Source organism: Harpia harpyja, chromosome 15 (genome assembly GCF_026419915.1).
Source record: "Harpia harpyja isolate bHarHar1 chromosome 15, bHarHar1 primary haplotype, whole genome shotgun sequence".
Taxonomy (NCBI): domain Eukaryota; kingdom Metazoa; phylum Chordata; class Aves; order Accipitriformes; family Accipitridae; genus Harpia; species Harpia harpyja.
In genome coordinates this window covers 5,625,089-5,636,716 of record NC_068954.1, presented here as the reverse complement: position 1 = coordinate 5,636,716, position 11,628 = coordinate 5,625,089, and the positions used below count along the sequence as shown (strand labels likewise).

The 11,628-nt window shown below is 44.5% G+C and overlaps 1 protein-coding gene across 1 annotated transcript; it reads left to right on the top strand.

Annotated features, from left to right (window-relative positions):
- The first annotated feature begins 280 nt into the window (after nt 1–280).
- On the top strand, nt 281–9,627 carry LOC128151789 (opsin-5-like). The gene is made up of 4 exons (XM_052809449.1): nt 281–1,123; nt 4,382–4,675; nt 5,282–5,613; nt 6,407–9,627. The coding sequence occupies exons 1-4, from the start codon at nt 1,051–1,053 to the stop codon at nt 6,752–6,754; spliced, it is 1,047 nt and encodes a 348-aa protein (XP_052665409.1). The 5' UTR covers nt 281–1,050; the 3' UTR covers nt 6,755–9,627.
- The last annotated feature ends 2,001 nt before the right edge of the window (nt 9,628–11,628 follow it).

Below are 11,628 nucleotides of genomic sequence, written 5' to 3'. Positions count from 1 at the left end.
CAGAGTAAAATAGGCCAAGCAGAGAATGATGCTAATGCAGCTTAGCATATCCAGGTACCAGAATTAAATAATTTAGGATAGATCAGCTCTTCAGTGTGCTGGCTGGGTGCTGCCTGGGCTAATTGCAACTACAGAGTTGTAAATTGCATGCACCAAAATCAAGACCTGTGTATGTAAATCGCTAGATAAGCCTATGTAAATTGCTAGATGTAACACATATTTGGAGCCTGGAGCAAAACTTAGCATTGTTTATAATGACTGGGAGAGCATGATGATGATTTTAGGCTCAGATATTACAAGGAGAAGGTAAACTTGGATGTGAGGCATTGCTCTGGTTGCTTGCCAAATAAAAACACTGGAGTGTCACTAGGGTGAACTCAGAGCTTGGTTCTGCTGTGGTGCTCTGCAGCTGTGCACACCGGACTGAGCATCCTCCAGTTCTGCCCTGCAGCAGCTCTGAAAGTCCTGCCTTCAGTGGTGTGACTTTTACCCCTCTGAACCCGTCCGGCAAACAGCTTTCCTCTAATACTTCAACATAGAGATCCCCCTACCCCAACCTCGTATTTCCCATACACAGCCATAAAGCTGGAAAACAAAACTCCCGACCTTCCTTCCCCTGCCTGATCCCTCAGCCTGGATTTATTTCCCAAGGCTGCTGATGGTTGAATGACAATTGTTTTTGCTCAGCGATGGCAGTCTGAGGGGATTTGCATTGTGAAGTTCCTTGACAAGCCAAGGAGCGGAGCGGTGTGAGAGGAGGGGGTGGGTGGAGAGATGCTCTGCCAGCCAGGCAGGCGGGATCACTCCGGCAGTGGCTCTGCCGAGCTTTCACTCTGAATCCCCAGGGAGGGAGCCTTTCTCTCACTCCAGGCTTCTCCCCCGCCACACGAGAGGGACGGAGAGAGGAGAAAGCAGAAGGGCCCCTTCACACCAGCTGCACCCAACTGTCCAGCTCGCGTCCGCAGCAGGCAAACCATGAGGAAGAGTCTCTGTGCCCCTACAGTCACTTCGCCTTTGATTTAAAACTTTCACCCACTTCCAGAAGGGACAATGGAGGAGCAATACATTTCCAAACTCCACCCGGTAGTGGATTACGGAGCTGGAGTCTTTCTTCTGATCGTAGGTGAGTTCTGCCTTCACAGCCTGCTTGTTTGCTTCAAGCCTGGGAGCGGACGCACCGGGGCTGCCCTCTCTGTGCTGTGGTCAGCACCAGCAGCTCCAGTGGAAGCTGGAGGGAAATGGTAGAAAATCTGTTTCCACACAGGTTCCTGCTTATTGCCTTCGAGTCGGTTGGATGCCAGGATTAATCTCTGCTCTCAGATTTGCAATCTTTTGTATCGATGCTGAAGATTTGCCAGCATAAGTTTGCCTCTGCGGCATCACAAGTATCCAAAATGAGTTGTCCGCCACTTATCCTGGCATCTCAGCCCTGTGAATTTTGAGAGATGAGGCAGCCCGTTTCATGAGACTGGTCAGGGGAGAGCAACTTTGGGCTGCTCCTTGCGTGGGGGATGTTCATTATGCATGAAGAGCAGCTGTGTCTTGGTAGGATAAACTGGTATAAAAGAGCAAAGGGTTTCCAAATAGCACTTTTGGGTTTTATAATGGCCTGTTTGCCCTGCTGAAGGCAGATTTACAATGAAATACAAGTCTGCTCCAGCTCGGCTTTAGCTAAGCGTTTTCTTCCTTGTCTGTTTGTTGCATGTACCCAGGTGATTTGTTTACTACCAGTGTAGATTTGGAGAGGAGCTGAACTGGTTTAGGCGTGCAGTCCAACTGAATTTTGCTGAGATGCAAGTACCTTCTTCCCTTCAGCTCATTCGAAAACCCTGGCTGAGATGCATTTAAGAAAGACAAGCATATATTTTTATGTGCTTTAATAGAGAGGCTTTGGGCAGCAATGCTGGGCTTTAGCATTTCACATCTCACCCCTGTTCCTTCACACTTTTCCCTGTACTGCACTGTGCTGTCCCCTCAGCTGTGCTGACAGCAGAGAGTACAACTCAGGGTGAGAAAAATCACTATCTGCAAAACAATGAAGGGTTTTTCTTTTAATCCAAGTCAGAATGCCAGCTCCTCTCTCATACAAATGTAAATACGTAGATACAGTTCAGGTAATGGGATGGGGCAGCAACAAAGGGCTGGAGGCCAGAGCTACCCTTGCTGATACTGCTCTTGTGCCACCATGCTACAGGCTCACACCTCTCCTAAAGGGCTTTTAGGCACCTAAGCTTCAGGCATAGCTTCCAGCACTGGATCAAGAGCCTCCTGTGGCAGCCAGGCTCACTACATTGCGTAGGGAGTCTCAGAAATGTCCCATATACGAAGCAGTGAGCTTAACTGGAAACCTTGTTGTATTTATCCGTAGCTTTGCCACCCCACTGGGGGCTGCGGCAAGGCCTATTTGTCCCCTGAAATTACGTTTTCGTTAGGAAACAACAAGGGCAGGGCACGGGCTGCAGCACTCACCACAAACCTCTCTGCTAGCTGATTACTAGCCCACTCTTGCACAGTTTTGTCCCGTGCTGGCCACAGGCGGTGGGATGGAGGGGAATAGCATCTCTCGAAGGAAAAGAGAAGGTGGGCCTGAATGTCCACTGCTGATGGTAAGACTAAACTTCTCTTATGTAGTGCTTAGGGCTCCCTCAGAAGAAAGTGAACCGGGTTCATTTTCCTCCTGAAGCCCAAGGACATCCCAGCCTGCGGCTGCCATTTGGCAGGAGAGTGTTCTTCCCACCAAGCCACAGGTTGCTCTCTGTCAGCAAGCGGTCCCGTGCCAAGCCACCGTGGGCATCTCTGTGTGCAGACACACAACGCTTGAGAGCTCAGGGAACTCTTCAGACGTATCCAGAGGTGCCAAGTGAATGCATGTGGTTGAAAAGTCAATGAACAAGGGATGTGGGGTCTCAGATTTGTACCTCTGTTTCATTGAAGGCTTTCTCCTGACATCTCTGCCTATTCTTGGATTTATGCTACTGTATTTATGTCATTTTGTTTCACGTGCCTTTATTAATTCCTCTGTGGGCACTTTATTACGGGGTATCTGTGAGCAAATGCAGCCTTCCTGCATTCACAGCGACAAGGGAACACGACAGAGTCTTTTTCTGTTTCCTTATTTCACTTCTGACTTTAGAGGACACCTTCTCAGGAAAACCTTTGATCAGAATGTAGCTCCAGCACAATGTTCACTTGAAAGAAAAGAGAAAACGAGTTGTTAGCCACATGTACTTTTGACACCATTGTCATGAACGCTTTGAAGCCCTATGGCATATCTGAATAATGTATATCTGACGGGTTTTTTTGCAAAGCAATCTCTGGTCTGTTGCATGCCTCTGGCTAAACAATTTCTATGGTCTGTCTCACTGCGCTCAGAGACCACCAGAACAGTGTGGGTGTCTGAACTGCGGCACATAGTCATTCTCAGCCGCTTGACCAGCGAGGACGCTGAGCTGCCCAGCCAGCACATGTCGACTATCAAGGCAGCTCAGAGTCCAGGAGGCTTGTGCTGGGGCTCCAGTGGAAGATACGTTGCAAAGAGGGATGGTTTTGGGATGTGGGGGGCATCTGATGGGAGGAGGGGACAAGCAGACAGGACAGCTGGAGTTCTTCAGCAGGAGGGAGAAGTAAGCAGGGATATTACCAGGGGAAAATGAAGGTGGATAGGTCCATTTTACTTGATAGTGTGTTGTACAAGATACCGTAAAAGAGTGGAGCTATTCACATGAGATATGAGCTGCAAGGGAATAGGTGGGATATAGTGCATGGAGAGCGGGGTGTGACATGGAAATGAAGAGCTATAGTGTGGTGATATGAAGGGGCAAGATATGGTTTACTATTCATATGACAAAATTTACCCCAGTTGGTAAGGCAGGCCACCACTACAGGAGGCTGTGAACAGAAAACTGACGTGCTCTTTGCTCTAGCAGGTCCATAGTGGAAACACAGCCTGACTGGGAAATCCCTGTCTAGCAGGGAGGCAGGAGTTGAAACCCAAAAGCTGGCTGAAGCGAAAGAGTGGATGCTGTGGTGAGGATGCTGAGCTGTGTAGCAGCTCTCAGAAATGCCATCCAACTATCTAAGAGATAAGCATTTCATGAGAAATGCTATCTGCTAAGAGAACACGTTTCCTTGCCATGAGCTGAAGAACAAGGTTTCGCAGCAGAGCGTGGCAGATACATACCCGCGTGTTTTCAAAGCGTCAGCACACCACTGTGTTGGCCTGGGAGGTGCTGAACACTGGCTCGTCTCCCAGTCTGTCCTGTCTTCTAGACTTTAGTCCCAGGCTAACGACCAGCATTTTTCACATCCTTTGTATAGATAAGCATTTCACGGGTGTGCTGACCAGGGGATATTAATGTCTGTGCTGATTCTTCTCTTTCAGCCATCCTGACAATCCTTGGAAATTCAGCCGTCCTTGCTACAGCTGTGAAACGCTCTTCCCTCCTGAAGTCACCGGAGCTGCTTACAGTCAACTTGGCAGTAGCAGACATTGGAATGGCACTCAGCATGTATCCGCTGGCCATTGCATCTGCCTGGAACCACGCTTGGCTGGGAGGAGATGCGTCCTGCATATATTACGCCCTGATGGGTTTCCTTTTTGGTGTCTGCAGCATGATGACCCTGTGTGCCATGGCCGTGATTCGATTCCTTGTTACCAATTCATCCAAGTCTAACAGTAAGTAATCACATTTCTGGTAACCTTGTAGTGGTGCATTTGGGCTGTTGTGTTCAGAGAGGTACTTTGCTGAATAGAGCATGGAGTATCAGTTCAGTAACTGTAGGAATAAGATTCAGCTTTTAGTCCAGTATCAAACCCTAATGCTCCTAGAAGGATCTGATTAAATTCCTTATTAAACAATGAGGTTTCTTACTTCTCAGTAATACCAAGTGAAAACACCTGAGAGTGGAGAGCCCAAATGTTTTGCTGGACCAGACTGTCTTTTCTTCCTATTTATGTGCAAGCAGACACACTGGAATTTGAGAGGAAAGAGTATTCTCCTGGCATTCCTGGGCTGGAAGCATGGTACGTTTGGGGTCAGCTTGATCTTCTAAAGCTCCCTGACTTCCTAAACTTTAGATCAGCACTGAGGGCTGCACTCAGGTCTCACCCAATCCACGGACGCTCTTTGTTATGTTTTTCAAGGAGACCAAAGGTTAGCAAACTGCATCAGCAGCCCAGGCATATTTGTAGCCACCATCCTTCTGTTAGAGAAGAAGTTATGGCAAAAACCGCGTGGCTGAGATGAGATCTATATATGCTTGCTCTTCCTCTTTCTTGCAGGTAACAAAATCCCCAAGAACACTGTTCGCATCTTGATTACTTTCATCTGGCTCTACTCCTTGCTCTGGGCCATTCTGCCCTTGGTAGGCTGGGGTTACTATGGCCCTGAGCCATTTGGTATCTCTTGTACAATAGCCTGGAGCAAGTTCCACAACTCCTCCAATGGCTTTTCGTTCATCCTGAGCATGTTCCTCCTGTGCACGGTCCTGCCTGCACTGACCATCATTGCCTGTTACTTGGGAATCGCCTGGAAGGTTCATAAAGCGTACCAAGAGATCCAGAATATTGACAGGATCCCTAATGCAGCTAAACTGGAGAAGAAGCTGACATTGGTGAGTTATCCCAGCGATGAGAAGAGTCTGCAGTAATCAGGAGCTTGCATGGCTCATGATGACCCTTCATTGCTTTTGTCTAATATTGACCAAAGATGGAGATGTGGTTTGAGTCTCACCCATACTCTGCCCTCCTCAGAGGAGCAGGGGGCTCCTGGAATATTTGTCATTTCAGTAGCTTGATCTGGATAATATATCGTAGGTACAATGCAGCTTGTTAAATCTTTAGGCAGTTGCATCCCAGATTTTCATGGACATTTAGATTTCCAGTCATGCTGGCATAGCTGTTGAATCCTTTCACGTTGTAGCTGGGGTGGAGGTCTTGTTCTGTCATCCTAGGTATTTTTAATTGACTGAGTGGCTAGTCTGAGTGAGAGCTACACAGAAATTCTGTATGGAAACAGGATTTTTTAATTTAACCTTTTTTCAAATAAGCACTTCAGTTGCTCGTTTCTTGTGGAAAAGCAGAATTGACCCAAGCTTTCTAGAAGCCAGTCTACTGATAGGCTATACTGTCTGGCTGGGCTGTGTCTCCCATGACATATCGCAGCCAGAGTCAGGGAAGGAGATGAAAACAACTGCCTCATAGGAAACCCACAGTGTAGATCTGCTAGGTGGGGAATAAAAGCATATATGCACTGTCCAGTGTTACCTGTGCTCATGTCACAACATAGCAAGCGTACAGTTTCAGGTATTTCAGCTGGTTCAGGTGTGGTTTCATCCACACACCACGTGCCCGAGTATCAGACGCTGTCAGTGCAAGCTGAGGACTGAAGCCCTGTTTCCCTTTCAGATGGCTGTGCTCATCTCGGTCGGGTTCCTGAGCTCCTGGACACCGTATGCAGCAGCCAGCTTCTGGTCCATATTTAACTCCAGCGATTCCCTACAGCCCATTGCGACGCTGCTGCCCTGTCTGTTTGCCAAATCTTCAACAGCGTATAACCCTTTTGTTTATTACATCTTCAGCAAAACTTTCCGTCGCGAAATTAAACAATTGCAGTGTTGCTGTGGCTGGCGAGTTCACTTCTTCAGCACCGACAACTCTGCTGAAAATCCTGTGTCGATGATGTGGAGTGGGAGAGACAACATACGTCTCTCTTCAGCTGCAAAGGTGGAGAACCAGGGAGCTGCAACTCGCTGAAATGCAGCGACGGTTTCACAACATAGGTTGAAACTTGGGCTCGCTCTTGGGTCCAAATGAGTAGGAATGCAGCACACGGGGTTGTCACTGCATATCTTATGTCAAATACAGAGGTTTAAGTATATATTTTTAAGCAACTCTCAAATATTGTCTTTAAGCTACACAGCAAAAAACCTGCTATTTTTTTCAAGAATTTCCACTTTAGAGGAAATAGATAGATTTATGTACTAAACATAAAAACATGTAAACTAAACTTATTTTCAGGGAAACAGCTATAATTAAAAGAGGATTTATTATTTCTGGTTTTTTTCTTACACTTTTCACTTTTTAATGCAATCTATCTGCAGACTCTTGGCTCTATCAGTAAAACAGCCATCAGAGAAAACCGTAGGTTGAACACAAAGTGTTACCAAATAAATACAGCTGAGAGTGTAGCTTTCCAGCTAGAAGACAGACAGAAGACCATATGGGTAGCAAGAAATATTCACTGCCAGGAAAAGATGATCAAGTGGCTGCTAGCAAAATGTCTTATAGAGATCTACAGTTCCTTGATCTGTCAGAGGTATAGTTCCAAATCCTGAAAACACGAGCTCGAAAAGGAGTCGAGCAGCCTTAGTCTGAAGAGGTTGGGTGGGAATGTGGCAGTCAGCGAAGGATGCCTTCTGTGAACCACAGATCGCACAATGAGCAGGGAAGGAATCTCTTAGCAAAAGGAACTGTGCACTTAACGCTGTTGCTTGCTGAGGTGTAACAGCTCTTCTATCATGAAAGCTGTTGGAGCATTTGTTTTCTGGAGGAGCACTCTGTACAGCACGCCAAAAGACATCCCCAGGATAACCTGCCCGGCAGTAAGTAATCCTGCAGATGCAGTCCTGGCTCTCATTGCCTCACTGGGAGCTCCTCAAATACGGAATTCCCCCTCCGGCTGGAGCACCGACACAACTGCCCCTGAGAGCAGAGTCTGCTGATTCAGTTTAAAGCATACATACAACCGTGACATCATCCTGCTGGCCAGTTTTAACAAAAGAGATTCTGAGGTGGAAATGAGCTCCTACAGTTTAAATCTCTCTCTGACTCACAGTTTGTGATTTTAAAGGACATAAAGACATCTTTAGGGTTTGAAATGTGCAAAGTATGGCTTGATAGCTGCAGCAGTTCTCGCTTCCCTTGCTTGTTCAGCTGACCACATCTATCTTTCCATTAGGTTCGGTGAAGACAAGAAGAGTTGAATCACAGGCAGATTTGGCACAGATTTTAAACAACAATCTAAAACAATAGTGAAAGGCCTTTGAGTTCTTGAAAACTTCTACCACACTCAAACCCTAATAATTAGTTTCATTTTATAAACTATGGCTAAGGCCAAGAACAGGGTTAAAAGATAGGCTTAAACACTTCCATGGCTATGAGAATTTCTGTTACTGTGGAGTGTGGATTACAAAAGAACAAACAAAATGAGACATGAGCTGTAACATACACTAAGGCATAAATTAACTACTAAGTCAGGTGTTAGGAAACTTTAAGGAGCTTGTCTTCCGCTGAACTCCTGCCACTGGCAGTGTCGCCAACTCTCAATAAATATTCCACTAGATTAAACTAGGTTTATTTGTAAAAAATTGTAAAAAATTCCTGATTTAAGTTGGCCTCCAGGGCGACATTATCTTGTCCTGGGTTGTCACTCACACATGCTCCATAAGGAATGAGACAGGGCTCAGTCTTCTCTCTCAAATACGATGAGGTGAAGCATCCTCTGGGAAAGTCACCTCCGACAGCCCATGGCACAGGGAAATGGGAAAAGGGAAGAGAAACGTGGGGAGCAGGAGAAAACACCTGTTACTGAGAGGGGAGCATGTGAAAGCTGAAGGAAAATATTTGGGAAAAGAAGAGGCAGGAGAGCGTTAGGCAAGTGTGTTTGTGGGGAGGGCGAGGAGATGGCAGAGGGAAATGCAAAAGGGACAATAGTTAACATGGTGGAAAGGGACTTGTTTTGGTAAATGTCAATTATCAGCACTTTTTCAGCTTTAAAAAATAACCTGAAAGGAAAATGAAACTGTATTTTAATAACCACCTCAGAGTTTTTGCTTTCACTTGCTCAGTTGCTTGATGTTTGAAATAAACAGCAAAATATATATTCCTATCTGCTAATTGCAGATTTGTGAATGGACCAATGACATGTAATGTAAAATGAGCTTTCTCTGTGAAAAATTTAGGAGCAGAACAGGTCCACATCCACTTGTAAAAGCTTTTAAAATGTATGTAATATGAAAAATATGCCACTCTACAATACAGACAAAATCTCTCTAAAACCAGATCTGTATATTGTTAATGTTTAAGCATAATGCTTTAATAGCCTGATTTATTATCTGTTTATGTACTTCATTTTTAAAAATCAAAGTCCAGGTGTTTGTGTATCAAATATGGCTCAAATCTCTTTTTCATTTCTCAGACTCAGTGAGAAGCAAATCAAAACTTCCCCAGTAGAGACTGAATTTTAGATGGTTTTATGTTACATACAGGAAACTTAAAAAGCAGGGCTGCCTTTGACCAGAGAACTAGGAAAGGAAGTATAGCATACTATATAGGGGACTAGTTGTTTTTTCTTAAGTTTCATGAAGTTGATCTATGGTCAAATTATAACTCTAATTTCATGGTGTTCCCTGCCCAGCCCTAGACTGTGTTGTCAACTAAGTGATCTTCTAAGGCATTGAAGCAGAATGCAAGCACTCACCTCAGGAGCAAATTTGGGCATCTTATGTTTGCAATCACCAGTGCAGTCATCCCAATACAAACAAATATTTAAGGTAAAAACTCCAACAGCATCTAACTCATAACTCACATACTAGGAGTTATCTCACTAAACTGTGGAAGTTCACAGTGCAGACATCCACATCTGAGCGAGCCACCTTCATCTCCTTTCTTTTGATTGAGGATAAATGGAGCTCCCTACTCAGATGATGACATATAAAGTTAAATAACACAACTAACACTCTGATTTGCATTAAAATAAATTGGAATTCAGTGCCTTACTTTGAAAAACCCTTCTAGGCAGTCTCTGTCTATCTAGGCATAGGAATAACTTAAAGAACTAGATCACTTCTGTTAAGGGTTGATTTTCCCATCTGTAAAATTAAATGCGACTCACTTCAGAACAAAGATCAATTATTTGAGGGAGGTCATTGTTCTAGCAGTTAAAGCATGAGGCTAACACTGTGGAGTCTTGGCTTCCACCCCATTACTTTGCCAGTAACACTGTGCAACTTTGGGGAAATCACTTAAACTTTGTCTTGGGTTCTTTTAGCCACACAGTAGACACAGTCTTGCTGCTCATCATTGTAAAGCACCGATTGTTTGATGAACAGCTTAATACAAGTGCAAAAGCACCAATCCTGAAGGCTGTGAAACACCAAGAATGAAAAACGGATTGCTACTCCCTTACAGAAATCTGTCCTCTGTAGGATCCATCTACCATGCTCAGGAGGTTACTTCACCATTGAAAATCAAGTGGAAAGTTTGTTTCGCAGTTAAGGCACTGGCCTGGGACTTGGTGCCATGCTCAAGTTCCTGCTTTATCAAAGCTTCTTTCATGACAGAGAATGCATTGCAGTAAGTCAATTCCTGTGTGTAACTTAGGATCTCCACATCTCCAGCCCTTTGTCCTACCTATATTCCTTGCATCTTTGCAAAACAGGAACTGCCTTACAGATAAAAAAAAAAAAAAATCTACTATTTTGGAACTTCCTAAGGGAAATTACTTAGCCATGCAGTAACGTGCTGCTACCATGCTCATTCCTATTGGAAAGATCTGAGTGCCTAGTCCCACAGTCTATAGTTATCATTTTGTCCTGCAATATGCCAAAAGTACTCATATTGAAACAAAAGGTTTCAGTATATTTACAGAGTATCTACTTGTTTTTGCAGTAACCCAAATTCTCACTAGCCCGTACAGCAGTGCAGATTTCAAGCAGCCACGTTGATGAGGAGTGTGTGCAGCATCCAAGATTTTAACTGGTAACCATTCACCATTATCAATGAGGGCTGACAATCTGACATCAACTTGTCAGTAAGGACTACGTTCATTGCTATGCTGCTCTGGCAGCACAGAACATATGGGGAAAGCATGTTCCATCGTAGCTTGTCATCCCATAAGGAATCTCTACTTAGGCAGTGAACCAATGACTCGCTTGAAGGAAAAGTCTGTTCACTTGAATGTTTTTTTTTTTTTCCTTAAAGGGCCTAATACAAACACTGTGTGCCAGGTGGGAAAACTATTCTTACCCTAGACTCACCATTTTATTTTCCAACCTTGGTACGACAAGAGAGAATCAATGTACATTAGTCAGTCCCAATCTAGAGCTTTCAAGGGCCCTCCTGCAAGCACTGAAGGCCTGGAGTGATTCCAACTGAAGTTGGTGGGGATTTTTTTATTGAATTCAAGGGAACAAGATGCAGATTTTAAAGATCATTAGAGTTAAAAAAAAGCAGAATCTGTAAGGCAAACACAGGTAGATGACATATTATCAAAGAGCAGAGAAACCACAGACAGAAGAAATGAATGAAATGATTGTCATTACAAAGTTTAGAGGTCACTGACACTTTGACTATGTATTTTTCCAGTCGTCAAGCAAGAAGGCTTGTGAAAAGACATAAAGGAGTATTTTAATTGTTGTCACTTTCTGTATATCCTGGTTTGAACCATACCAATCTTTCTTGGAGGGAATTAGATACTTATAAATAGTTGAGGATAAACGCCCAAGGAGTTCTCAAGGCAAAGGTCTGGTTTGGGATCAATAATTTAAACCTTAATCAGAAAAACAGAGAGAAGAAAACAGCAAGGCACTCAACCTTCTTGTTTGTGAGCAGTGAGACTACTGGCAAGT

What these genes read in the sequence shown, in the direction of transcription:
- LOC128151789 (XM_052809449.1), top strand. Translation starts at nt 1,051, where the DNA reads ATGGAGGAGCAATACATTTCCAAACTCCACCCGGTAGTGGATTACGGA. An exon ending in AGTCTTTCTTCTGATCGTAG is followed by an intron (nt 1,124 to 4,381) that starts GTGAGTTCTGCC and finishes CTTCTCTTTCAG; the next exon opens with CCATCCTGACAATCCTTGGA. An exon ending in CAATTCATCCAAGTCTAACA is followed by an intron (nt 4,676 to 5,281) that starts GTAAGTAATCAC and finishes TCTTTCTTGCAG; the next exon opens with GTAACAAAATCCCCAAGAAC.